This window comes from Pipistrellus hanaki (assembly GCF_964339955.1).
Source record: "Pipistrellus hanaki genome assembly, chromosome: 3".
Taxonomy (NCBI): Eukaryota; Metazoa; Chordata; class Mammalia; order Chiroptera; family Vespertilionidae; genus Pipistrellus; species Pipistrellus hanaki.
Window position 1 is genome coordinate 185,309,762 of NC_140505.1, and position 26,875 is coordinate 185,336,636.

Here is a 26,875-nt window from a genome sequence, read left to right on the forward strand (position 1 = left end):
TCTGGGCCAGGGAGCGGACGGCACCAGCGTGGAGCAGCCTGAGTGGCGTCCAGGTCTGGGACGCTCAGGTTCCAGACTTCCATGGCTGAGTCTAAGGCAGCGGCTCTCAACCTCCCTACTGCCGCGGCCCTTTAACCCAGCTCCTCATGCTGTGGTGACCCCCAACCTTAACATGACTTTCGTTGCTACTTCATAGCTGTGATGTTGCTACCCACAGGCTGAGAACCGCTAGCAGGGTCGCCTAAGACCATCGGAAAACACAGATGTTTACATTACGATTCATAACAGCAGCAACATCACAGCTATGAAGTAGCAACGAAAATAATGTTATGGTTGGGGGTCACCACAACACGAGGAGCTGGGTTAAAGGGCCGCGGCAGTAGAGAGGTTGAGAGCACTGGTCTAAGGCTCACCGTTCACATTGAAAGTCCGGGGACACTCAGATCCTAGGTTTCTGTGGTCCCCAAGCTGTCAAGTTCACGGTCATGGTGCTTGTTCGGGAGGCGGAGGCCTCGTGTTTCTGGGCCCCGTGAACACAATACCGAGATCTCACAGCCCGAGTGAGTGTCTACCCGCAGACCTTGGTGTCCGCACGGCCTCCTGCAGCAGATTCTGACAGCGGGGCGCTCAGGCTGGGTTTTAGGGGGCCTGGGCATGTGTGTGAGTGTCGTGATCAGGTGCTGAGGGCTCCAGGACGCTTCCCTGCGAGGGAGCTCAGAGAGGGGCGGGGCTAACCTGGTGCCCCCCAGTGGGCACTGTTGGCATATGGGGTGTGCTCCTGCTCTGTGGGCCTGGCTGTCTTGTCCATTTCGGGACTTTTGGTGATATTAGTAGGCAGTGCTCCTCCATCACTGTGACAACCAGGAGTGACCCTTCACCTCCCCAGACTCTGCAGGAGTCAGTCTGCTCCCCATCGAGAGCCCCGAGGAACGCGGGGTCAGCCCAGCGGGAGCAGCTCTCGTGGCCAGCAGGCCCAGGGCAGTGTGGGAGGTCGGTCCCTGGTGCTGAGGGGCTCTGGCTGGGAGCCGGCGGCCCTCGGAGGCTCGGTGCTCCCTGACTCAGCTCCTCAGCCAGCCAGGCCAGACCTGAGTCACCACCTGACTCACCGAGAGCCCTGGGCCGGCGCGGGGAGAGGCACGCTCACCCGCATGGCCGCAGAGTGGCTGCGTCGTTGGAAGCGGGAGCAGCAGCTGGGGGCCTCTGGTCTGAGATGTCGGAGGCTTAGCTGCACTGCTGGTCTCCGGGGGGAGCGGTTTGCTGTGTGGACTTGAGTCAGGCAGACCCAGGGGCTGGTTCTGCCTCTGGTTTGCTGTGTGACCGAGGGCCCGTTTCTCTTTTTGTTCCTGTTTTGTTGATCCTCACCCGAGGATAATTTCCCCCATTGATTTCTAGAGAGAGTGGAAGGGAAGGGGGTGGGAATGGAGAGAGAGAGAGAGAGAGAGAGAGAGAGAGAGAGAGAGAAACATCAATGTGAGAGAGACACATCGATGGGTTACCTCCCACATGCACCCGACCCGGGGCTGGGGATTCAGCCTGCAACTGAGGTACATGCCCTTGATCGGAATCGAACCCGTGACCCTGCAGTCCAAGCGCTGACTCTAACCACTGAGAAAAACTGACCAGGGCGGGCCAGTTTGTTAATCGCTCTGAGCCCTCGTTTCCCCCAATTGACAAGCAAGGGTGATCACCCCCACTTCCCAGGATGGCAACGCAGACCAGAGCAGCTGCATAAGCACCAGGTGAAAATGGAGCCGTGCAGACCAGAAAAAGCGCCTCAGTGCGGCTTCTCTCTCAGCTTCTGTGCCCAGAGGTGAACGGGGCCCTGTGTGTCTGAGCACACTCTGCTCAGGGTAGATTCGGTGAGACACTGGGCATCAAGCCTTCCGATAGAACATAATGCTTCCAGAGGACATTGTTTCCGGGGAAAATCAGGTTCAGTCTCCGTTATTTAGGCAGATTTGTGCCGGTTATGCCGCCGGTCGCCATGCCCTCATCCGTGCAGACATGGCTAATCCATCACAGCATCCTCCAGCGGGCGCCTCTGCCGCAGAACCAATCAGTTGGAAACCTATTTTCCACCTCGATCAGACGGGGAGAGCCTTTCCTGGCGTCGCGGGAGGCACAGCGGTGCATGTCCTCGCTCTGGTTCCCCGAGCCCGAGCCCGAGTTTTCTCATCTGTGTAATGGGAGGGTTAGACGGTGAGAGGGATCCTGCGGCACCCAGCACAGAGGAGGAGCTCTGGCATGGCGGCCAGGAGAGCTGGCACACACTGCGCTGCCTGCATCAGACCCCTGAACCCCTGTAACCACCCAGAGGTGGCCCCGTTTTGCACAGGTGGAAAGCGAAACACAGCCGAAACCGGTTTGGCTCAGTGGATAGAACGTTGGCCTGTGGACTGAAGGGTCCCAGGTTCGATTCCGGTCAGGGGCATGTATAATACCTTGGTTGCAGGCACATCCCCAGAAGAGGGTGTGCAGGAGGCAGCTGGTCGACGATTCTCTCTCATTGATGTTTCTAACTCTCTATCCCTCTCTCTTCCTCTCTGTAAACAAACAAACAAGCAAACAAACAACCAACCACAAGGCACAGAGCAGTGCAGTCCCTCTCTCCAGGGTTACACAGCCAGGAAGTGGCAGAGCTGGGATGGAGGCCTTCATCACTCTGCACCCCCAGCTTCAGCTTTCACCTAGGCCGGGCAGAGCCGGGGCAGCACGGGTCTGCACACTCCCTGGGGCAGGGCGGTTGGCTTCCCGGTGCCAGGCAGTCTCCCTGGCTCTCGGCATCGACATTCTGCAGCCACCGTGCAGTGGCCTGCGGGGGCCACTCCCGCGCGGAGTTTGCAGTCCCTTCCCCTTCCCGCCCAGCATGCTTGTGCTGCCTCCCCCTCCTGCCAGGGCTGAGCCAGCACTTCTGCTGCTTGCAAACCGCCCATGCAGGAATCATCCATGCACGGCGGGAAGCCAGTCATCTGTGAAGGCTGCTGCTCTGCTGGGCAAGGGGAGGGCGCCAGTCTGGGTGGGGAGGCAGAGGCGCCCGCTGCCAGTGACTTTGAACAAGTCATTGCCACTCCCCCCCTCGCCCCCGCCCTGGCCCTCGCTAGCCCTCAGTCTTCCTGTCTGTAGGATGCAAGGCCTGTGCCTTTGCCACTGGGCTCCTGCTTTCCGTCTGCCCCTCTGCCCCCTTCTGCCTGCTCTGGCCCCTGCCTGGCTCCGGCCCGCTGCTTGCCTGGGCGGGCTCTGTGGGTCCTCTCACTGCCAATCAACCTGACCTACATCCCTGCCGCTGGGACCCTCTGACCTGGCCCGTCCTGGGACAGAAAGAGGGCAGGGCCATGGTCTCATCCTTGTGCCGTTCGCTGTGGGGGTTCCGTGTTATTGGGGGGTGAAGGCTCCCGTTCACCCACCGTTGACTCGCCCACTCAGGAGAGCGTCCAACAAGCTTTACTGAGCGCGTTCCGTGCGGGGAAGGTCACGCTGGCTCCGGGGAGACCTTCACGAGGGGGCGCCTGTGGGACGGGGCGATGATGGCGGCCCAGGTGGTGGCCGGGCCTCCAGAGGAGGTCTGCCTGGAGGTGTGCCTGCTGGGGGGTCGGTGTGGGGAGGAGAGACTCAGAGGTGGCCCAGGGTCTGTGGCTTGGTCGCTGCGTGAACCTGTGCTGGCTTCGTGGCCCATGGGCCTGGGACCAGTCTCTGGCCATTGCTTAGCCTCCGTTTGCTCATCTGTGAAATGGGGGTCACAGGGACTCTGGTTGGCCACACCAAAGGGTCAGGTGAGAAGCCAGGGCCAGTATTGATTGTTGAGAGCCGAGGGGCAGCCGTCTGCATACAGGGGCTGACAGGGAGCTGGCGGGAGCCGCCTGGGGTTCTCACCTGACCGCTGGGCCCCATGTCCTTGCTGGTGGTCGGAGGCCCGGCTGCCCCGTGACCTCTGCAGGCCGCCTCTCAGCCTGCTGCACCTCGTGGGCCTCAGGCCCCGGATCAAGCCTCGGGGACCTTTCCCAGGGCTCCTGACTCGCAGGAAGTCCCCCCTCGCCTCCCCCCATCCCCCTGTCCTGAGTCCTCTCCCTGTGGTGTGGCCATCGGAGCATCTGGGGCCGAGTCCGTCCATCCCTTCCATATAAACGGGCAGCTCCCGGGGTCTCACCCCTCCTGTCCCATGTGACGGCTGGTGTCGCCCTGCCGCTCTTCCCCTGCACGGGGGACAGAACCCCTGACCAGGAGCCCAGAGCTGCGTCCCTTTGGGGGGTCACTTCTCTGCTGGACTCACCCTTTCCTCCAGACCTGCCCTCCTGCTCTGAGTGGACGCTGGCCAGTGCGGTGTGCCAGGAGGGGCTGTGTCCGCCGCCCTGCCCTCCTGCCAGCCGTCTTTCCTTTGTTTATTCTTTCCCCACTCAGAGGCTTCAGGGGCTCCCGGTCACCCCCGGATCAGTCTCCCCTCGCCTGGACCGAGGCCTCCCGGGCTCCCTCTGCTGTCCTCTTAGATCCTCCCAGCACCTCCCGAGAGGTGGCAGGCCCGGGGGTGGGGGATGCCAGCTCCCCATTGTGCAGCTGGGGAGACTGAGGCCCAGGAAGGGAGCATGCCTTACCCGAATTAAGCCGTGGGCAATGCCAGGGTGGGCTGGAGCTTGGGACTCCGGATTCTCCGGCCGGAGCTGTGCCCACCAGCCTGCTTGTGGCCGGGGAAGGGGTTCTCTGGGGGCGGTGTCCCTCCTCCTCCAGCCCCGGCCTAACAGGAACACCCAGACGGCGACGAGCGCTGCTGGAAGGAGCAACACATGCCTGGGAAATTGTCCGTCTCCCGCCATCTGGCGCAGAGAAGGCTGTTTTTCTCCAAAGTGAGCGTCAGCCTCACGCCGTGCCTGGGGGTGCGCATGGCGGCGGGCGGAGGCTGCAGGGCGGCCGGGTGGCCAGAGAGAGCCTGGCCCTCAGGGAGCTCACGGGAGCTGTCACGTGGAAATGTCCGTGTAACGAGAGCTGCAGGTGCAGGAGCTGCCCCTGACCGGCCGGCGGGCATGCGGCCTGGGTCTTGCTGCATGAGTAGGAGTTTTCCAGGAGGCCAGGGCAGGGATGGGGTTCTAGGCAGGAGGAATAGTGCCGAGCACAGACAGGAGGTTAGTGTGGCTGGAACAGCGTGAAGCAGGCTGGTAGAGCTTCTGCTTGATGGTGTGGGCATGGGGAAGCCATTGATGGGTGTCCAGCAGGGCTGGGGCGCGGGAAGGTTCATTTACTGGAATGGTTGCTTCTAGAGTGACATGCAGGCTGCTTCAGGGGGAGAGCATGAGGCCGGGAGACCAGGCAGGAGGCTCTTGCAACAGATACTGGTTGGTTGGTTGGTTGATTGATTGATGCATTCATTCATTTAACAAGTGTTTATGGACCAGAGCTCTGTGCTGGACACCGTTCCTGACTTGAGTGGAACTGCCTCAGAACTGACTTCTGAGCTGAGTGGAAGTCACTGGAAGTCACTCTGATAACAGCCCGGAGTGTGGGCTGAGTCTGGAAGGACATTCGGTGTCCAGATTCTGGAAGGCAAAGGGGAAGACTGTGTCTGGGAGACAAGGGTCGTGAACTCAGATCGGGACAAGACGGTCACCCACTGGCCGCCATTAAGGACCTACTGTGTGCTGGGTGCCGTTCATGCTGGCACTGGAGATGGTCCACGGGGCAAACGAGGCCCAGAGAGGTGCGGGGCTTGGGCAGGCCGCCAGCCTGGCGATGACGGAGTGCGGCTTGGCCGGAGCCCTGGCCCTCGCTGCCCCCGGAGCCCCCGAGGCCGGCCGGGAAGCTTGTAGTAATTGATATAGAGCAGAGAATTAGGAAGAGGGCTGGCTGGTAATGAGGAGTTCGCCCCTCCTGGGGCGTTTAAAACATGATTGGATTTTCACTCGTTCGTCGGGCCTGGGCTCTGGCTTCTGTGTGAGGAGCTGGCTCTGACCCGCGGCCGCCTTCGGACCGCGTCGCCATCCTGTTGGGAGAAAAACAGCCCCATTTGTGTCCCTCGGAGAGAAATCAATATGTCTTCTTAATCAGCCGCAATGTCTTCCCGAGAACCTGGCTTCAGCTCTTCTGTGGGGCCGCCTTCCACATTCAGTCCCCCTCCATCCTGTGGAGCTCTGCTCTGCTCCTCCCGACTCCCTCTTTGCTCCCCAAGTTCAAATCCTGACACTCAGGAGGCCTGCTGCTCAGCTTACTGCTGTGTGACTCCAGGAAAACAACTAGGCCTCTCTGGGCACCGTTTTCCATCTCGATTGGAAGGCAGGAGGAGGCTTGGCTGACTGAGGTGCTGTGTGAATGTGAGGGATTGGGGGAAAGAGGGCTGGGGGGGCAGGGAGGTGGACAGAGCAGTGTGCCCACAGGCTGTGCCTGGCTTCTCCAGGAGAGAGGAGAGAAGGCTCCCACTCACCCATCCATTTATCCACCCACCCACCTACTTAACCCATCCATCCACCCACCCATCCACCCACCCATCCATCCATCCATCCATCCACCCACCCATCTACCCATCCATCTGTCCATCCATCCATCCATCAATCTTCCTAGCTCTTCTCCATTCATCTGCCCCACCCATCTACCCCACCTTACACTCATGCACTCATCCACCCACCTTGCCCACGGTCCAGCCAAGAACCCTTATCCAAAGGCCTGGAGAGCCACGCCCAGGAGTTGGGAAACGCCCTGGAAGCCACAGGGAGCCACAGAAGCCGTTGGCTCTGGAGGAGCCCTGGCTGCTGTGTGGATGTGTCACAGGAGGCACGGGGAGGAGGAGACTCCTGAGTGAGGGTGCCGTCCGCCTGGGGCAGCGGGGATGCTGAGGAGCAGCTGGAGGCAGAGATTTCTGTGCTGAAATGGACAGAGCTCTGGGATGGATGTGGCAGGAGGGAGAGGGAGACGGAGGGTTCTAGTCTGGACAGTTTCCGGGACTGGTGGTGGTTGGGGTTTACTCACAGGGGTGGGAGGGGCAGGGGAACAACTTGGTGGTCTGGGGAGTATGGCCAACGGCGTCACAAACCACAGAGGGATGGTGGCAGCTCCCGGGACTGTCCCCGCCGTCCCCGGGCTCCCCAGCCACCCGGCCCGCCCACCGCCCGCTCCGCCTCCTCACTGCGGTGACAATGGAGTGCGTATAGTTCTCTAACACAAATTTGAGTTTTGAAAAAAAAATTTTGACAACTATTTTAACATCACTGGCTTCCCTCCTTTCTAACCCTGAGCGTTAAAAACCCTGCAGGTCAAACATCACTCCGACAAGGGGCTCCTGAGCTTCCCAGGGGCACAGGGGGGTGAGAGGCACCATTGTGAGGGAGAGGGTGGGCCGTGCCCACTGCTGCTGGCCCCCAGGTCCAGGCGGGTGTCACGTGTGGCGGTGTGTAGGGTGCAGGAAGGGATGCCCATGTGTATGCGTACATGTATGTGGTCAGGGCTGGCAGGGGAGACGTGTGGCGGGGACAGGTACCCAGGAGGCCGAGGGAGGCTGTCACCCTGCATCCAGCCCGGGATCTCTCTGTGTCCCCGCTGAGTGTGTGCTGATGGTTTCTGGGGGGCAGGGGCCTTGTCTTCTTCTTTGGGGTCCCCAGAGCCGGTGCAGGCCTCGCCCAGTGGGGGTGTTGACTAAATGCATGCGGAGCCCACGTTAAAGCGGGGAGGGGGGGGCATGCAGGGTGGGAGGAGGCTGCACAGCCCTCCAGCGCAGAAGTCCCACCTCAGCCTCCCTGGTGCCTCCGCGTGACAGGTCTCTCCTCTGAGGCTGCAGCCTGAGCATCTGCCCAGAGGAGGGTGGCCACGCTGCCCACGGGAGCTCAGCCTGGGGGGGCGGGGGGGAGGAGCGAGAGGCCAGGACAGACCACGCTCAGCTCAGAGCTGCTGTAAGGGGGGCGTCCAAGGTGCTGTGGGTCCCGGGGAGGCGCCTACCCCCCCCCCCCCCGCCCAGGACTCTGGGGGCCTCCCTGCGGGCACCTCTTCCTGTGGGTGGCGGCTCCTGAGACCGGCTCGCCCACGGGCTGTGGGCCCCGGGGAGGTGCCTGCCACCCCCGCCCGGGACTCTGGTGGGACGGGGCCGCTGTTCTCACAGAGGCCGACGCGGTGGCGTCTGGAGCGGCTCCTGGCTGGAGCTTCCTCCCTGGACCACCCGCCCCGGCTTCCTCCGCTGCTGGCAGCCCTGGCCCGCGTCATCCACTCCCCCACGCCGGCTGTCGCGCTGGGCACTGCGGCCTGCGGACATCTGGGAACCAGACACTCTGGCCAGATTCAACGAGTTTTCAAATTATGGGTGATTAAAGACACGGGGTGCGGGTGCGGGGGAGGCGCAGGGACGGGGAAGGGAGAACACACTCCCTGTCCCCTCCCCCTGCCTAAGGGATCTCAGCCCATCGAGGGGGCCCGTGGCTTATAAGCGGAGCCGGCCAGCCTGGGCAGGGCTGCGTGGCCTGTGGGGGGCCCCTGGTCGCTGGAGACGTGGCAGGGGACAGGGGCTGAGGACCACCTGCCCAGCGGGTCTGCCCACTCTGAGAGGCTGCTTTCTGTCCAGCTCGGCCGCCGTGTCGCCGTGGGCAAGTCCCGCCATCCCGGGCCTTCATTTTCTCATCTGCGAAGTGGGTGCGATGGGCTGCCAGGCCTGTCCCCCAGGCCGCCGAGGGCGTGGGCAGAACAAGTCCTTACATGTAGGGGAGACGGCGCGGGTACATCCCGGCTCTGTCCCTCAGGGGGCCTCGGACAAGCTGGTGGAACGGGGGTGACACCCCTCCCTCGCGGGTGGCGGTGAAGGCGCCGGTGGGGGCTGCGGCAGCTGGCGCCCCAGCAGGTGCCTGTGCTCTCTTTAATCGTTGCGTTTTTATTGTTCCTCACGGCAGCTGCGCTCCGTTGTTTTTCGTTGCACGTTTTATTGAGGTCAAGCCTGCATGCGGCAGAGCTCTCCAGCCGTAATGCCCAGCTCAAGGCGTCCTTCTATACACACACACTCCTGACTCCGCTCAGACCAAGCAGGATGTCTCCAGCCCGGGGAGCACCCTCCCCCTCCCACCCCTGATGGCCGCTCCCTGAAAACCACTGCTGTAAGGACCTCCTTCATCTAGGTCTGTGGTCGGCAAACGGTGGCTCGCGAGCCACATGCAACAGCTCTTTGGCCCCTGGAGTGTGGCTCTTCCACAAAATGCCACGGCCTGGGCGAGTCTATGTTGAAGAAGTGGCGTTAGAAGAAGTTTAAGTTTAAAAAATGTGGCTCTCCAGAGAAATTCCAATCGCTGTACTGTTGATATTTGGGATATTTGGCTCTGTGGACTGATGAGTTTGCCGACCACTGATGCAGGTTAACTCTGCCTGATCTTTCCCTTTACGTACGTGGGCTCACCCGCTATTTGCTCTCCGATGCTCTCCATGCCGTTGCACGTACTGGCAGTTGGTCCTTTTTCCTTGCTGTGTAGTATTCCATTCAATGGGTGGACCCCATGGGCTCTCAGCCTTGGCACTGCTGACATTTGGGGCCGGGGACTTCTTAGTGGGGGACTGTTCTGTGCATTGCGGGGGGTTGAGATCATCCCTGTTTTCTGCTCACTCCATGCTAGTGCTCCACCTCCCCGGGCGTGACAATCAAAACGCCTCCAGACATGGCCACGTGTTCTTGGGGTCAAAATCACCCCTCGTTAAAACCTGCTGCCTGACTCACTCTCCTGCTGGGGGGCCCTTGAGCTGTCCCCTGTTAGGTTGGGGCTGTTAGGAGTAACGGGTGCCTTTTGGCGGACTTACGTGGGTGTTTGGCTGGAGTGTGGACCCAGGAGTGGCACTGCTGGGTCCTAGCAAGGGCCCCCGTTCTGCTTTAATAGAAGCTGCCAAGAAGCTGTCCAGTGGCCATTGCTCATAAAGATAAATTGATTGATTGAGTGAATGAATGAATGAATGAATGAGTGAGTGAGTGAGTGGATATCCTCTGTAAAGCCCAGGGCCTGGAGCACATTCAAAATGGTAGCCCCTGTCACCACCACGAGGCTGTACGACCTCACATTCGGGGCCCTGGGTCAGGACACGCTCTCGGAACACGGACGCAGTGCTTGTGCCCCTGCCCGAGGGGCACGGAGCTGGGCCGAGACCCGGAGACCAGCCGCAGACCCAGCCAGGGAAGGCCCAGGAAGAGCTCCCATCCTCGGAGCCCTGGGGACCGGCGGGGAGGGACCCCCCTGCAGAGGCTGGCCCCGCTTCCCTGCCTCCCTGGTCCAGCAGGACGCAGCCCCCAGCCTCCGTTCTCTGCTTGGTTCATTTAGGCAACGGAGGCCCACCCTGGGAAATGGATTAGATTTCAGATTTGATAGAAATAAAAACAAATGTGGCCGACCCAGCCAAACCCGTCCACTCCCCCACCTCTCACCCCCACCCATCCTTCCAGAGGGCCTTCCCCCCACCCCCATTACAGAAACTGTGACTGTCAGCTGGGCCCACAGGATGGAGGGGGGTGGTTGCCATGGTGACCGTGTAGGTCTCTGGCTCGGGCTCCCGGAGAGGAGGCTGGCCCGAGGGGCCTGCTGGGGTGTCAGGCACTGCTCCTCCGTGTGGTCTCACTCTTCTCTCCGGGGAGTGGGAGTTTTGAGGGGACCCCTGGCGTGGTGCCTTCCCGGTGACTCTGTCTCCCTAACTCACATCCCGGCCTTCCCAAGACTCTGCAGCCAGGACCCGGGTTGGAGTTAGGGTTCTGGTCCAGCTCAGCTGCTTACGGGGGCTCTGAGTCCAGCACCCCTCCCTCCGTCTCCTGCAGACAGGGCCTCCTTCCCCACCACGCAGGGGTGGAATAGCCCCTTCCTTACCCATGAGGCGCCGGCAGATGGGCTGCTGCTGAGCTCACGGCGGACCCAGGCCTGCTCGGGCGGCACCAGTGTGGGCGAGAAAGGAAAAGCGAGCGAGTGGTCCACCAAACGCGTGCCATCCAGGGGCCCACACGCTCCAGGCCCCGTGCCTAGGGTCCACAGGGCACGTGGCTGAGAGTGTGGGATTTGGAGTCAGCAAGAGGCAGGTTCCCATCCTGCCCCTGCCACGTGACAGCTGTGTGAACCGGGGCGGCTGTGTGTGACTGGAGCTCGGGGACCAGCTCTCGGTGCCTCCGTTTCCTTATCTGTAAAATGGGGGTGGGGGGGTGTAGCAGTAGTACCTGCCAGTTTTAGGGAAGTTTGCTGAAGTTCCCGGGCGACTTTCCTCATTGCCAGGCCTGAGGGAACCGGGATTTGGAAAGGCTGTGCGTGAAGAGGGAGCTCGCTGTGAGGCGGACGTCCACCTGAGGGGCCGGCCTAGCGTCTCATTGCTATCCAAGGCCGTGTTACGTAACGGGCAGACAGGGCCAGCCTGGGCTCCCAGTCCTCTGCTGGCGAGTTTGTTTTGTTATTTTCTCCCAAAGGCCAAAGGACAAGAGACCCCGGGCCGGTTACAGGCGTGGCTGGCAGAGAGAGGGGCTGTTTCTGCTCCCAGCACCCGTGGCTACAGGGCCTGTGTCTGGGCCTCTGGGCTCCCGGCCTCATTGTTTGCGGTGAGGTTAAATGAGATAATGCATGCAGTGTGATTAGAAAGCTCCTTGACATACAAACGCTCAAGAACACTTGAGAAATGTTTGCCATCTTCGCTGCTGTTAATCTGGTGCCTGGCACACAGCGGCCACTCAATACCTGCCCATTGACTCTCTGCCAGGCTCCTTGGCCCCAGTTCCCAGGACCTGAGGACCTGGGCAGGGTGGGGGTGGGGGGACAATGAGGGAGTGGGGGGGAGAGGGAGGCAGGGCAGGGAAATGAGATGGGGGGTTAGGGCCTTGGCCACAGATAGGGGTTGGCTGGAGGTGGGGCTGAGCTGGGGTGTGGGTGGGGAGTGGGTTGGGGGTTCAGAGCAGCCCCAGGGCCACTGTAGTGGTTTCCTCCCCAGCCAGGGGCGTGCTGGGAAGGCTTTCCTGCCAAGGGAGCTGCCCGTTGGATCGCCATTGATGTTTCCCCATCCGGGTTCCTCACAGCACCTGCCCGCCAGGGACCTGATCGGCTTCAAACGCCCAAACGCGGCCGCGCTGAGCCGATGGCACCTGCACGGAGCCTGGGCGCTGGGGAGACCTGGGGTGTCAGTGGGTGTGGAATCCAGCCTGGCTCGGGGACCCCTGGGTGAGGAGTCTGAAGGTCCCTTCACTTCGGCTCACCGTGTCTCCTTGCTGGCTCTCTGCCCTCCGTCTCCCATGCACAGCGGGCGCCCGGACCAGAGGCTCTGAGGCCTGGGTGGGGTTGTTCTGTGACAAGGTCACCCCGACAGGAGTGAGGCCTGAGCCATGAGTGGGCACAGTGGCAGGGTGGCACCTGCACAGCCTCACATGCCAGGCGGGGGCCTTGCTGTGTGAGGCAGTGAGGAGCTGGCACCCAAGGCCCTGCCTCCCCATCACCCAGGAACCCGGACCGCCCTCCTAGGGCCTCTGTCCTCCCTCACATGGTCCCAGCGCCCCAGAGCCTGCCCAGCTGCCTCTCTGAGCTCTCCAGTGACTCATGGACCGTCAGGCGCCGGGCCAGGCCTGGAGCCCACGGGCTGGGACCTCGCCGCCCTGCCAGCCTCCCTCCCCACGCCCTGTGATCCGGCCCGGCTCCCAGGGCTGCTGCCTTTGATCCCCGGGCCAGTGGGGAGCATGTCAGGAACCTTGGGCAGCGATGCCAGCTCTGGCCTGACTTCTGAGCCGCACAGGCTCTTGGCAAGGGCCCGGGCTCTGCCATCTGGGATTTCCCCGAGCGCCTTGGGGCCGGGCTGAGGCTGTCCATCCCCGTGTGTCCGCCGCCGAGCAATCTAGAGGTGAAAGCCGATCCATCTGGCCCCTCGAGGGACTCGGTGTCGAGGCGAGCTGCCCAAACCACGGAGGCAGCGCCATGCAGCCGCTGCGGGCACCACCTCGTCAGACCGTTGGGGCTGCTCATGGACTGGGTGACCTTGGGCAAGTCACTCCAGCTGGCCAGGCCCGCTTCCCCGTCTGCACCCAGCGGGAGGTGGTGACATCTGGGGCCATGTCCCGAGGGGCTATTGCCAAGTTCATGACTGTGATACCAGCTAGACCAGGCGAGCAGGGAGCATTCCCAGAGAGGAGGCGGGACCGCGGCCTGGGAGTGGTGAGAGGAGCTTCCAGGGAAGCTTTGGGAAGAGGTGAGCAGTGAAGGGTGAGGCGGAGTTGGCCTGGGGTCATGGTAGAGGGAAGGGAAAGTGCATGCAGGCTGTGCTTGGGGACAGCATGGAGTTCCGTGCAGCCCGGCCAGTGTGGCTCAGTGGTTGAGTGTAGACCTATGAAACAGGAGGTCACGGTTCGATTCCCAGTCAGGGCACATGCCTGAGTTGTGGGCTTGATCCCCACTGTGGGGTGTGCAGGAGGCAGCCAATCGATGATTTGCTCTGATCATCAATGTTTCTATCTCTCTCTCCCTCTCCCTTCCTCTCTCTGAAATTAATAAACCACACACACACACACACACACACACACACGTATATGTATATGTATATGTATATGTATATGTATACGTATATGTATATGTATATGTATATGTGTGTGTATATGTATTGTATATACTAGAGGCCTGGTGCATGAAATTTGTGCATGGGGGGGTCCCCCTCAGCCCAGCCTGGCACCTCACCAATCCTGGACTCCTTGAGGGATGTCTGACTGCTGGTTTCTGCTCGGTCCTGGCAGTCAGACACACCCCTCACAATCTGGGACCGCTGGCTCCTAACTGCTTACCTGCCTACCAGCCTGATCGCCCCTAACTGCCCCCCCCCCACCAGCCTGATCACCCCTAATGGCCTCTGCCTTCCAGCCTGATCACCCCTAACTGCCCCCTCCCCCCCTGCCAGCCTGGTCATCCCCAACTGCCCCCCTCTGCCAGCCTGGTCGCCCCTTAGTGACCCTCCTGCTGGCCTGGTCACCCCACGCAGTCTGCTGGCCAGTCATTTGGTTGTCCCTGGCTAACCCCCCTGCCGTCCTGGTCGCCCCACGAAGCCTGCTGTTCGGTTGTTACTGTGAGGGCGTCGTGACCAATTTGCACATTACCCTTTTATTAGTATAGATAGGCCAAGGCCAGAGGGAGGTGAGGTCGCAGGAATTCACTAAGACCGGTCTAGGGGCCTTGGTGTCAAGCTGAGGGGGGTGCTGGGAACATGGCAGGTTTCTGAACAGGGAGAGGCACTCGGCGTTGCTCAGGCAGATTAATCTGGCAGAACCGCGTGGGGACAAGAAAAGCAGGCTCCGGGTTGGTGTTCCAGCCCTGCCCTTTCCCAGCTGGTGACCTTGGGCAAATCACACCCCCCTTTTGTCTTCGTTTCCTCGTTTGTAAAAATAGTGCTGCCAGGCTTAAAGGAGTCAGCACTGCACAGCGCTCTGACAGTGTGGGCACACAGTGTGCCTGGATATCGTGTGGGGAGATCAGAGGGCAGAGGGGAGGCTGTGCGGGGTCCCGGTGAGAGCCGCCGAGGATGGACGGGCCGAAGACTCAGGGGACAGAGGGTGGCCCCAGGCAGGGACAGGCCATGTGTCCTGGAGGAGACCCTGGCCGTGGAGCCCAGCAGGCCTGTGTGACTCTCCGCTCTCATACGTTCCAGCTGTGTGACGCTGGAGAGGCCCCTGGGTCCTCTGAGCCTCAGTTTTTCTCATCTGTAAAATGGGCTCAGGGGTCCTGAGGGAGAAGTGGGGGCACCAGGCTCCTGGGAGAGACCCCTGTGAAGTGCACGTTGAACTTGAAACCGGCAGGAAGGGCAGAGGGAGCCGAGGAGGAGGCTGAAGGCGGGAGAGCACGACAGACAGCGGGGAGAGCTGGGGGGATGGGTAATTAGAACGTTTGAACTTTAAAAAAGTTAATTAATGATGAGGCTGCCGCCGGAGCGCTTCTCGGGCTAGAAGGGGGCCCTGGCAGCGACGGAGATTAATTACAGGCTGTGGCGGGAGAGTGGCAGCGGGGTGGGGCGGCAGGAAGGAGCAGGGCTGGGGCAAGGAGGGTCTGAGCGGGAGGCGGAGGGCAGGCAGCATCCCAAGGTGAGCCGGGGCCCCCGGGATGGGAGGGAGGCTGTTACCAAGGAAACCAAGCCAGTTTCCCACCAGGCAGGAGGTGCTCGGCGCCCCTCGGGTGGGATCCGGCTGAGGGTCAGGCTGGTGTGGCCACCTCGGAGCTCAGAGCGAGGCTGTGAGATTGAGGAGTGAGGGTTCTCGTCTGGATACACCGAAGGCTCCCAGGGTCCGCGTGGGCAGGGCCCAGGGAGATGGACTTACTTATGCAACAGACGTTCCTAGGTGCCCGTCCCTGCCAGCCGTGAACGCCAAGCCCCTGGCCCCGGGGGCTGGCCTGCCCAGGGCTGGTGGAGGGATGCCCTCTGCCCCCTGGGCCGCAGGAGGCTTTCTGCCTGGGCTGGCCCACCTCGCTGGGCGCAGGGGCTGGGGGCGGGGGGCCTGGTACGGACACCCGGGGCCTGGAGATGAGCTGTAATCCAACCACAGGTGAGGAGAGGGGGACTCGGGTATCGGCCAGTGCCAGGCACACCGGACCGGCCTCTGCAGGCTCCAGATCAGGCCTTGGGCAGAGGTGGAGGGGGCATGGGTCAGGGGAGGGGAGAGATGGGGGAGGGGTGGAAGGGTACGGGGGGCGGGGGGAGGCAGAGGGATGTGGTCAGAGGTGGGGATGCCCTCATAGCTCAGAGATGGCTGCCAGCCAGGCCGAGGGGCCCCTCCTTCCTGGGCCCGAAGGGAGCTCTCAGGCGGGGCGGGAGGTGGTGGGTCCCGCAGGGCAGGGTGGCTCGGGGAGGTCTGGGTTCTCTGGCAGGTTTGGCACGTGTGGCCATGTCTGTGGTGAGGGCGTGGGCTGGCTCCAAGGTCCTTTGAGAACTCGGAAGAACAGGAATGGGGGTGCCTGTGAGGCAGTGGGGGGATTACCTTCCGGGATGCACTCGGTCTCACTGACTCGTCCTTGACTCTGAGCACGTGGTTTGAATGTGTCAGCATGCTGGTCATCCTGCTCAACTGCGTGACGCTCGGCATGTACCAGCCATGCGACGACATGGACTGCCTGTCGGAGCGCTGCAAGATCCTGCAGGTGAGCGCCCGGCCCGCCCTGCCCACCACTGTGCCCTTCCACCTGCACCACCTACCCACTATGCTCTACTCCTCCCCACCCTGCACCCACCTACCCATAATGCTCTACTCCTCCCCACCTGCACCTACTTACCCATCATGCCCCCTCCTCACCTGCACCCACCTACCCATGATGCCCCACCCCTCCCCATCCTGCACCCACCTACCCACGATGCCCCACCCCTCCCCACCCAGCACCTACCTACACACAATGCTCCACCCACTTGCCCACAATGCCCTGTGCCTTTCCCCCTCCTCCCCCCCGCACCCCCACAAGTAGCACTAGGCACAGCCAAGCCATCCCCCCCACCTGTCCTCCTCCTCCTCATGCCCAGCTGGTTTCACCAGTTCTCTGTCACCATCCTCCTCTCCGGGCCTTTGCCCAAGTCCAGCCCCACCTCTCCCCTCCTCCTGGTCTCGCAGTGACCTCACTCTGCCCCCTGCTTCTCGCCTCCCTCCACCCGGCAGGTCTTCGACGACTTCATCTTCATCTTCTTCGCCATGGAGATGGTGCTCAAGATGGTGGCCCTGGGCATCTTCGGCAAGAAGTGCTACCTGGGGGACACGTGGAACCGCCTGGACTTCTTCATCGTCATGGCCGGGTAGGTGGTGCCGCTGGCCGGGCAGGAGCTGCGGTTTCCGAGGGCACCTCTGAGCCAGGCTGAGGGCACCCCTGAGCCAGGCTGAGGGCACCTCTGAGCCAGGCTGAGGGCACCTCTGAGCCAGGCTGAGGGCACCTCTGAGCCAGGCTCGGGGCTGGGACTCGAGGACTTTCCCAGGGAAGTGGCTCGGGAGCTGAAGGACAGGCAGGCAGGAGCCATGCCCAGCAAGGGGGCCGTGCGGCCGACGTGGCAAGGGGGAGGGGAAAAGGCTGGAGGCCTGTGTGGGTGTCATCACATGTGAGAGCGTGTGTGTGTGTGTGTGTGTGTGTGCGCACATGCGTGTGCACGATGCCAGTGAGAAGGGGCGGGAGGGAGACAGGCATGTGGCCAGGAGGGGGTTGGTACCTCAGTCTGTGAGAAATTCCACAGAAGAGTTCTGGAGCGAAATGACGTGTCCACCGGTGTGCGGAGAAATGTCACCCTCTCGAGGTGCCCGCCCGGGGAGCCAGGCTCGGTGCACAGCCACCTGGCAGCAGCCACGCAGACCTCGCCACGAGGGTTCCCTGCGAGCCACGCCCCCTTTGCCGAGTTCCTCTCTCATCCCCATTCTGGTGTGGCTGAGGGTGCCCGTGTGTGTGTGTGTGTGTGTGTGTGTGTGTGTGTCCTCTTTACTTAAAGAAAGGCATGTGAGTAGTGCCATTTTTCAGTCTTGCCTTTGCAAACGGCTCTCCTTTGACCTCGGTGAGTGAGGGTAGCTTTTGTCTGTGTGGCTCTGGAGCCACACTCTGTCCCTCAGAACCCGGCACACAGCGCCGTTCACGCCCCAGGGGGCGAGGGGCGCCCGGGCCTGGCTCTTCTTTCCGGGCAGACTGGGGCTCTGTCTTGCTGGGGGCTCAAAGGGCCTTGCTTCCCCTTCGGAGTTCACACCTTTCACTCGGGGTGTGAACGCTCCCTGTGGGACTTGCACAACTCCAGGGGAGGGAAAAACCCTCTGATTTCTCCTTCATTATGGTCCTCTCTCTTCTTTCTGGTCTCTCCGAAATTCTCACGAAATTCCCTCCTCTGTCTGTTGGCCACATCGGCCCCCCTTCCCCTCACAGACTTCTTCTGTGCGAGGAGGGGATTCCTGGGCTCGATCTTCCCGTCACTGGCCATGTCTCCCCGCCTTCTCCCACCGCCCCATCCCCGGTTCTCTCCTCTGCATCTTGTTGATTCCCGAGACTGCTTCCCGCCCTGCGCTCATTGTTATCCAGGGCAGCTCGGGCCTGCTCTTGTTTTATGGATGCAACGTTCCCTCGAATCTCCTTGGAAATCCTTTCCTGGTCCCGAAAGTCAGGGCGGAATTTCCAAACAGTTTTGAGCAGCGACCCCCACTCCAGTCTCCGAAGGAAGACGCATCCGGGGCTTATTCCGCTCACGGCTGGGGAGCCAGCAGGACGGGAAGCAGCGGAGTCCGGGAGACAGACGGGCGCCGGGGAGAGCAGGCGGGGACGGGCTGCTTAATAACCACGTCCGGGTCGTAAAACCGTAGCCTTCGGAGTTCTCGCTTCTGTTGGGAAGAAATCACCGCTAAACACGCACACGTTAATATGGAAATCCACGGCAGCCAGACCTTTAATTAACAGCAAACGGGGAATCAGACGTATGCTCCCGGAACGGAACCCTCGGAGGAGCCTGCTAATGCTCCGAAACGCGGTTGCGTGCGGGAGATATGGCCTTCCCTTCGCCTCGTTCCCGAGGTTTAGGGAATTTTTTAAACTCCGGCTCCACGGAAGTGATCTGTCTCGCTGGCTCCACGCACTGCCTCCCACGCCCGCCCTTCTGACCTCTCGATCGCTTAGTGACCCCGTGTCTGCCCACATTTATAAACGAAGACCTGGCTGAGCAGCACGAGAGCCGGCCTGGCCTCAGCACTGCGGTGAGGTCCCTGTTTGGTATCTTCTCTTGGTCCTCGGGCGGGGTCCCCAGCCCGGCATCCACCTGGGGGCGAGGGAGAGCCCGGTGCATGTGTAGTTGCAGAGGGCGCTGCGCTCGGTGTAGTGCGATGCTGCTATCCTGTAAAAGTTCTCTGTGCATTTCGAGCAGAGGGGGCTGCATGTTTACTTAGCACCAGGCCCCACCCATTACGTGGGGGGCCCTGGCTGGGGACAGGAATAGCGAAGACCCGTGTGTGGGATGCTGGGGATTCAGAGGACTCTGGCCTAGCCCTGTCCTCAAGGTCCTCCCCGTCCTTTGTGCGTGGGTGAAGGGGCGGGACGAGAAGCCAGCAACCCCGGGCTCCAGAGTCCAGCCCCCCAGTTCTGCTCCCGCTCAGACCTGTCCACCCTCCATCTCCCCACAGTCCCAGGCAGGCTCCGAGCTATAAATGCTCCCCCGAGTAACAGGCCTGACACCCGGAGGTTGTTTTCTCCCTTCCTGCCCCGCCCCATCCCCAAATTACCGGCTCCTCTGTGGAGGAGACAGAACCTTCGCACGGGAAGGTCCCTTAGAGGTCAGGGCCTCCATCCCCCCATCCAGAAGGCGCTGCTTCCCTGCGGAACTACCTCAACGCAGCCGCTTCCACCCGGGGACGGCGGGAGTGTTAGGAAGTGGTTTCTCACTGAGCTCAGCGTTGTCTTACTGTAGCTCCCGCCCGATGGAACCATTCATTCGTGCATTCAAGGCAAAGCCAGCACTTATTGAACCGGGCCTCGAGCTGGGCAGTGGGGACAAGATGAGGCCACCGTGGTCTCCTGGAGCTCACGGGTTAGAGAATGCTCAGGGCCTGGCTGGTGCGGCTCAGTGGGCTGGGCAGGGAGAGGCTGCCTCCTGTGCAGGGAGAGGCTGCCTGTTTCATCCCGGGTCAGGGCATGTATATGTATCTGGGTTGCTGGCTCGATCCCCGGGTAGGTGGCATGCAGGAGGCAGCTGATCGATGTCTGGCTACCACATCGATGCTTCTCTCTCTCTCCTCCACCCTCCCTCCCTCTCCCTTCCTTTTTTTCTTTTTCTAAAAATCAATAAAAAATCTTTAAAAAAAAGAAAATGGATGTAAAACAGATAATAAAACTCTAAATGAATTCTAAATCGGGATCAATGCCGTCCCATGGGAGTGCAGAGGCTGTGAGGGCGTGGAGCGGGGACTGATGGAGGCAGGGGTGTGAGCTATCCTCTCTCAGGGGGAAGGGAGCCCTGGGGGGAGGAGGAGCTGGGCAGGCAGAGGGCGGGGCGGGCCTCTCGGGCAGAGGGGGCAATGCAGAGGCCCGGAGGGCCTGTTGAGGAAGAGGAAGGAGAACAGAGGCACAGGGTTGGAGCCCAGGGTCTCAGGGGTAGGTGGGTGCTGAGGAATGAAGCCAGAGAAGAGGGCAGGGGCCTGGTCCTACAGGGCGGCCTGCAGCCTGCGGGCAGGGGCGTCCCTGGCAGACCCATGACAGTCCTTCAGCATTAAGAAGGCGGCTCCCTTCCTCCCTGAGTCTCCCGTTCTCCACGTGAACTGTCCCCAGCACCGCCCCCGCCGGTCACAGGACAGGGGAGGAGGCCTCACCGGCCAGACTCAGTTCCAGTGACCAAGGCGGTGACTCTGCCGCAGGGTCAGGTGGGAGTGTGGGGACCAGGTGGTGGCCAATCTCCAAGCCAGGACTCTCCCACCTGGAACTAACGAAATACAGCTGGTGGTTTAAAAAGCCAAATGTCAGACGGAGCCCTTACTGCTGTTAAATTCATCGTACAACGATCACTGGGAGACCTGACTCATTGCCTGTACTTCCTGTGCGTGGTGGGCCCCGGACAGCAGCCCCGGGGCCTCCCTGTGTGTGACAAGGCCCCGGAAACCATGGAGCAATGGTTCACAGCTGAGCCCACCTCACGGTCTTCTCTAAGCTGCGCCTTTCCGTCTCTGTCCATTAGGAGGCCATGAAATATTCAACGACCTTCTTGTTGAACTTGAGATATTCTTTACCCGCCTCTCTCCTTTGGTGCGTCCTGCTGCCAATTCTACCCCCTCCCCTGGCCGAACCAGGAAATGGCCATTGCCAGCTGCGGGGAGGGGCCTGGGCACCTGCATAGTAAAACTTCCCTGAGAATTCCACTGCCGAGCCTCTAGCAATGTTCCCCAAACTTTTGACATATGTGTGCCCTTCTATAATTTTCGTAGCGCTGAGTACCCCTCGTACTCATGAGAACGTAGAATTAGGCGCAGCTAAGCACGGTGCAGTGCATATCCCCACCGAACTCCGGTGCAACGTGTATCCCCACCAAACTCTTCCCGGACCCCTGGGGGTACGCATACCACACTTTGGGAAACACTGCTGTAGGGTGAGCCAGGACTGGTGGGCCAGCTTCAGGGACCTCTCCAGAATGAGGTTGAGGCAGAGCCCCACCTTAGTTAGGTGAGGGAGGGACCAGGAGCTGCCCTGTGGGGGAGAGCCTTTTAGAGCGTCCGACTGTGACAGTGACAGCACGGAGTGGAGCAGCTGAGCAACATGTGGAAGCGGCCTGGGATGGGGTGACCCCAACCCCAATCCTCAAGCACGTGCACAGCCTTACACCCCGACTCAGTGCTCCTCAAAACTCAAGGGACAACAGACATCCTGGGGCCCATGCTAAAAGACAGATTCCTGGGCCTCACCCAGGGGTCCAGGCACGGCAGACACGGCAGGACCTGGGAACCATGGCAGCTCCGTGGTCGGCAAACTGCGGCTCTCGAGCCACATGCGGCTCTTTGGCCCCTTGAGTGTGGTTCTTCCACAAAATACCACGGCTGGACGAGTCTATGTTGAAGAAGTGGCGTTAGAAGAAGTTTATGTTTAAAAAATGTGGCTCTCCAAAGAAATTTCAATCGTTGTCCTGTTGATATTTGGCTCTGTGGACTAATGAGTTTGCTGACCACTGGGCTAACTCATCTGACCACCCAGAGCCCCTCCCCGGAAGCGCAGTGGGTGGCGCTCAGGGAGGAGGAGAGGCGTGTGGAGGGCTCCTTTTCTGACCAGCATCCAGGATCTTCTAGATTAATCTTCCCGACGAGTAGATGCACTTTGTGAACAGAACAGCGGGACTCCTCGTGAGGATTTCTATCATTAATAAAGTTGGCACAGCCGAGACCGGTTTGGCTAGTGGATAGAGCGTCGGCCTGCGGACTGAAAGGCCCCAGGTTCGATTCCTGTCAAGGGCATGTACCTTGGTTGCCGGCACATCCCCAGTAGGGGGTGTGCAAGAGGCAGCTGATCGATGATTCTCTCATCGATGCTTCTAACTCTCTATCCCTCTCTCTTCCTCTCTGTAAAAAATCAATAAAATATATTTTAAAAGAAAAGAAAGAAAAGAAAAGAAAAATCATAAAGAAAGAAAAAGAGACCCAGATGGTTTAAAAAAAAAAAATTGGCACCGATAGCAGTAACGTCAGTCACGCAGCACCTGGCCGGGGAGTGGGAGGGGAAGGCTGGGTCGGGCTTTGTCACACTCTGCGAACATCTCCTCCCGAGCGTGCAGGTTCCCACCCTGACTCTCCCAGGCCCTTGGGAAATAAAACGTCAATAAGCCTTCTTCCCCGGCCCCGCACTAGAGCTTTCTGAAAAGACAGGCGGGCACGACCCCGCCGCGGTTGCTTGCTGGGAGTTCCTTTGGTCCGAAGTGCCCCGTCAGTGGGACTTTAAAAAGCAAAGGGAATTGAATCCTCTTAGGCGTCACTCAGGGGCGTGATGAAAGGAAGGGCATCCGCGGAGTGCCGAGTGCTTACTGTGCACTGAGGCTGTGCATTATCTGTCTAATCTCTCAGCTACCTCTGTGTGGGAGGGACTCGGGGAAGTTCCATCTCACAGAGGCACGGGGACACGGAGTGGCTTGCTCAAGGTCACGGGCTGGCGAGGGGCACAGCAGGAGTTGAAGGCAGAGAGCTTGGCTCCACGGGCTGGCATCGTGTCCTGGTTCTAGGTAAACTCCCAGGGTGCATGTGGCTGTAAGTAACTACAACGTCCAACCAACAGTGGCCCGAGCAAATTCTGGAGTGTTCTCTCTGATAGAACAGGAAGTTTGGAGGTCAGTGGTTACCGGCGATGGCTCTGGGATGTTCCTGTGATTTTTTTTAGGTCCTTCTTCCTGGTCACAAGGTGGCTGCTGAAGTGGTGGTTATCATGTCCGCATCGGAGGCAGGGAGACAGGGAGATAGGGATCTGCCAGCCGCACCTGTCCAGCTGGATCGGGAAAATGATGTTTTCTTTCCTAGATCTTTCCCCCATCCCAACACACTTGGCCAGAATTGGCTCTTGTGGCCATCCTTAGCTGCAAGGGAAGCTGGGAAAAAAACCACTGAATTTGGCCAAACCAACCAAGAGTTGTTCTCTGGGGCCAGGCCAGAGGAGAAGAAGAGAATGCACGTTGGGTGGGCAACTCTCAGAGTCGGCTAAGTCCTCTCCCCGAGCCTTCGTTTCTTTGTCTGCTTCAGACCAACGCTGTGGCCCTCCCCTGTCTCTGAGCTCTCTGGTCCGAACCTTCAGCGCTCTGACCAAGCAGGGCGTGTGATCTGTGGAGAAATCTAAAGTCAAATCCCGACTGGTGCCAGCTCCACAGAGGGCTGTGTCTGCCGGCAGACCTGGCTGTGGTGATGGGCATCCGAGGGCCATCACGGAGGCTGTTTCCAGAAGCCGCTGCAGCCGGCCTCCCTTCTGTGCGTTGCCCTGTGGGTCAAGGACCATCCGTGAGTCAGCAGGCCCAGGCGCCCTTCCGTTCACCACCCTGACTTCACACGCTCACTTATCCTGGGTTCTACAGGCTTGTCTGCTCCAAGGCCCGGGTGCTCCGAGGGCAGGGCCGAGGCCGAGGCACCCTCCTGGACTCCCCACAGCCTCGCCCTGGCCAGCCTGGGGAAGGAGGAAACACCATGACGTGTGTGCTTCATATCCGTGGTGTCCAGGCCTCGCAGAGCTGGGGGGAGGGTGTCTGGGGCCGTTGTCTTGGAGCCGAGCTGGCCAGGGGGTGGGTGTGGACCTTGGTGTAGAGCACATGTGTCAAACACAAGGCCCGTGGGCCAAATCCAGCCCGCCAGGCCTTGCAATGTGGCCCGCACCGCGCTGTCATCACTGCACTCCGCTGTCAGTTTATGACATTGTCAGTTTATGACTGTTCAGTAAACCATTCGGCCCGCGATTTAGGCTGGATTTTAGATTTTGGCCCCTTCTCTGATTGAGTTCGACACCCCTAGTGTAGAGGATTCTCCATTTGCGTATGGAGTTGAGTGGGAGAGAGAGTGGTGATCACTGCTCAGGTCCGTTTCTATGGGAACAGGATGCTGGATGCCATGAGGGAGGGGGCTTAGTCACCAGACATCCTCAGGCCACAGGCTGACACGCCAGCCGCCAGTCACTCACGGATCAGGCAGGGCTCTCTCGGTTCTACCGCATGGGAACCCGGCACACCGAAAGCCGAGGCGTCTCTGACTTCAGGGCCTGCTCGACCCAGGATCCTGAAATGCACCACCGGACAGTGTCCTCCCGTCCCACGGCTGCTCATTCCTCTGCGCCCACCTCCACCGCTGGCAGCTTTCTCCGTGGGGTTCACAGCCAGCCCACTGCCTCAAGCTTAACCCCAAACCCCCTCTCCGTCCCCAGCCACGCCCAGCGGGTGCGGCATTGACCCTGCTTGGCTTGGAGCGGCTGGTGTGGGTCATTGCTCCTCTCTGAGCCAATCACCGCAGCCGGAGGCAGCACTTTGGCTGGCCAGACCTACATCCAGGCCCCCACAGCACCTGTGGGTCAGTGGGTCAGTGGGTCGGAGGTCAGGCGCATCCACTCCACGTGTCCTGGGCGTGGGGAGGGTCGTTTTGGCAAGTCCAGGGCTCTTACCCTGAGAGCAGAGACAGGGCCTCGGCAGCCGAAACCACGGTGTTTGCTAGCGGGGCGGGCGCTCTTAAGCCCTCTCCGTCCTGAGGATGTGGGGTGGGTGAGCCCATTTGGCGGAGAGGACGCGGAGCCTCTGAGAGGTGGGCAGCCTGCCCAGGTCACAGCGCCTGCAGGAGGCCGATCTCCGATGTGCTCAGGTACGACGGCCCCGAGCCCAAGCTGCCTCCCAGCGGGAGGGGTTTGACCAGTTCAGAGGCCAAACTATTCCTCTCGATGTGCCCGGGAGGAGGACCTGGGCGGCCTCGCCAGCCCTGAGGGGACAGGGTCCCGGAGAGGGGCATTCCCCCGAGCTTGGTAGACAGAGCTCAGAGGCTCTCTGTCCTGTGTGGTGCCAAGTCTCCTCCGACCGAACGAAGCTAAGCTGTCTGGGCGGTGGACAGGAGGTACACCAGTATCGGGGACTTACAGTCTAAAACATCATAGCTTGTCCTTATCGGAAGTTCACACCTAACTGACCAGCCGTGTTTTATCTGGCAGCTCCGCCCAGAGGTGCGGGCACTGGAGCACGGCCACGGGGGAGGGGGCGGGGCGGGGGCCTTGCAGAGGATCCAGGGTCTCCTGCTGCTGAGGTCCCGCCAGCTCGGGGTTGTCTATGCAGCCCTTCCTTCCACTCTGTAACCCCCAACTCCCCCTTTTCTCTGAACCTGACCTGAGTTGGCTTCAGCATCATTAAAAAAAAAATTCTTTATTGATTAAAGCACATGTGTCAAACACATGGCCCGCGGGCCAAATCCAGCCCGCCAGGCCTTGCAATGTGGCCCGCACCGCGCTGTCATCACTGCACTCCGCTGTCAGTTTATGACATTGTCAGTTTATGACTGTTCAGTAAACCATTCGGCCCGCGATTTAGGCTGGATTTTAGATTTTGGCCCCTTCTCTGATTGAGTTCAACACCCCTAGATTAAAGTATCACATATTTGTCCTCAACCCCCATTCCAATCCCCCACCCCTCCCCACTCATGCCCCCAACCCCCTATTTTCCTTGACCACTGGTTAGGCTCATATGTATGCACATAAGTTCTTTGGTTGATCTCTCCCCCCCCTTTTTAAAAAAAATATATTTTATTGATTTTGTACAGAGAGGAAGGGAGAGAGATAGAGAGCTAGAAACATCGATGAGAGAGAGTCATCCATCAGCTGCCTCTTGCACACCCCTCACTGGGGATATGCCTGCAACCAAGGTACATGCCCTTGACCGGAATGGAACCCGGGACCCTTCAGTCCGCAGGCCGACGCTCTATCCACTGAGCTAAACCGGTTTCGGCTGATCTCTCCCTTTTATCCCCATGTTCTTTATCAGTCACTAACCCCTATTCTCGTGTGAGGATAGATGGGTGAAATTGATCGATAAATAAGTACTGGCCAACGTGAATGGTGTTGCCCTCTGATGTTCACTCTCCGTATGCCTTCCCTCCACGAATCACCGCCTGAGTGCTAGGGGCGGGGAGAGGGGCGTGGGCTGGGGGTCTGGTTACGAGCCTGAGTCAGCACCGAGCTGCCTCCTGACCCACGATCCGCTGTTTCCAGCATCTCAGCTTCCCCTCCATGGGCTACATCTTAAGCTCCATTTTAAGAAAGCCCCCATGGGCCCCTTGGAAAGACTGAGGAAACACACTATTTTTATCAGCAACGCACAGGATCCTCTCCCGGGAGGGGTGTTTCCTGGAAAGACGTTAAATCTCAGTCATCGATGTTTCTTGTCAGCGCCAAGCATGCTCCCCAACCCAGGCCTTCACGCCGTCTGTTTGACAAGCTGGCGTGGGGGGCCCTGGGCGAGGCTGGGGACCCCCGGGGACAGGGAGCTGGGGACCCCCGTGGACAGGGAGCTGGGGACCCCCGGGGACAGGGAGCTGGGGACCCCCGGGGACAGGGAGAGGGGACCCCCGGGGACAGGGAGAGGGGACCCCTGGGGACAGGGAGCTGGGGACCCCCGGGGACAGGGAGCCGGGGACCCCCGGGGACAGGGAGCCGGGGACCCCCCGGGACAGGGAGCCGGGGACCCCCGGGGACAGGGAGAGGGGGCCCCCGGGGACAGGGAGCTCTGTGGAACGGGGCGGTGACAGAGCAGGCCTCAGAGCCAGGGGTGCCCGGATAGAGGCACGGGGGGCACCCGGGGAGAGCTGGAAGGGAACCCTTTCCAGATGGGGTGGGGTCTGGAAGTCTGGGGAGGGCATCCAGATAGACGGCCTGGCAGATGCCAAGGCGTGTAGGCTGGAACCAGCACGGCCCACTCGGGGGTGTCCCGTGGATGCAGGGCCAGGGGTGGGCAGTGCCGGGGTTGTGCCAGGGAGCTTCCAGAGGCCTGCTTCCTG

General features: G+C 60.7%; 1 protein-coding gene across 3 annotated transcripts in view; it reads left to right on the plus strand.

Moving 5' to 3' along the window:
- CACNA1I (calcium voltage-gated channel subunit alpha1 I) overlaps window positions 1–26,875 on the plus strand; it is a 99,403-nt gene that overhangs the window by 13,905 nt on the left and 58,623 nt on the right. For all 3 annotated transcript variants that reach the window (XM_084880007.1, XM_084880009.1, XM_084880008.1), the window contains exons 3-4: window positions 15,940–16,052; window positions 16,559–16,692. In XM_084880007.1, the coding sequence (XP_084736133.1) occupies window positions 15,940–16,052; window positions 16,559–16,692 (247 nt within the window). The remainder of the gene's footprint in view (window positions 1–15,939; window positions 16,053–16,558; window positions 16,693–26,875) is intronic.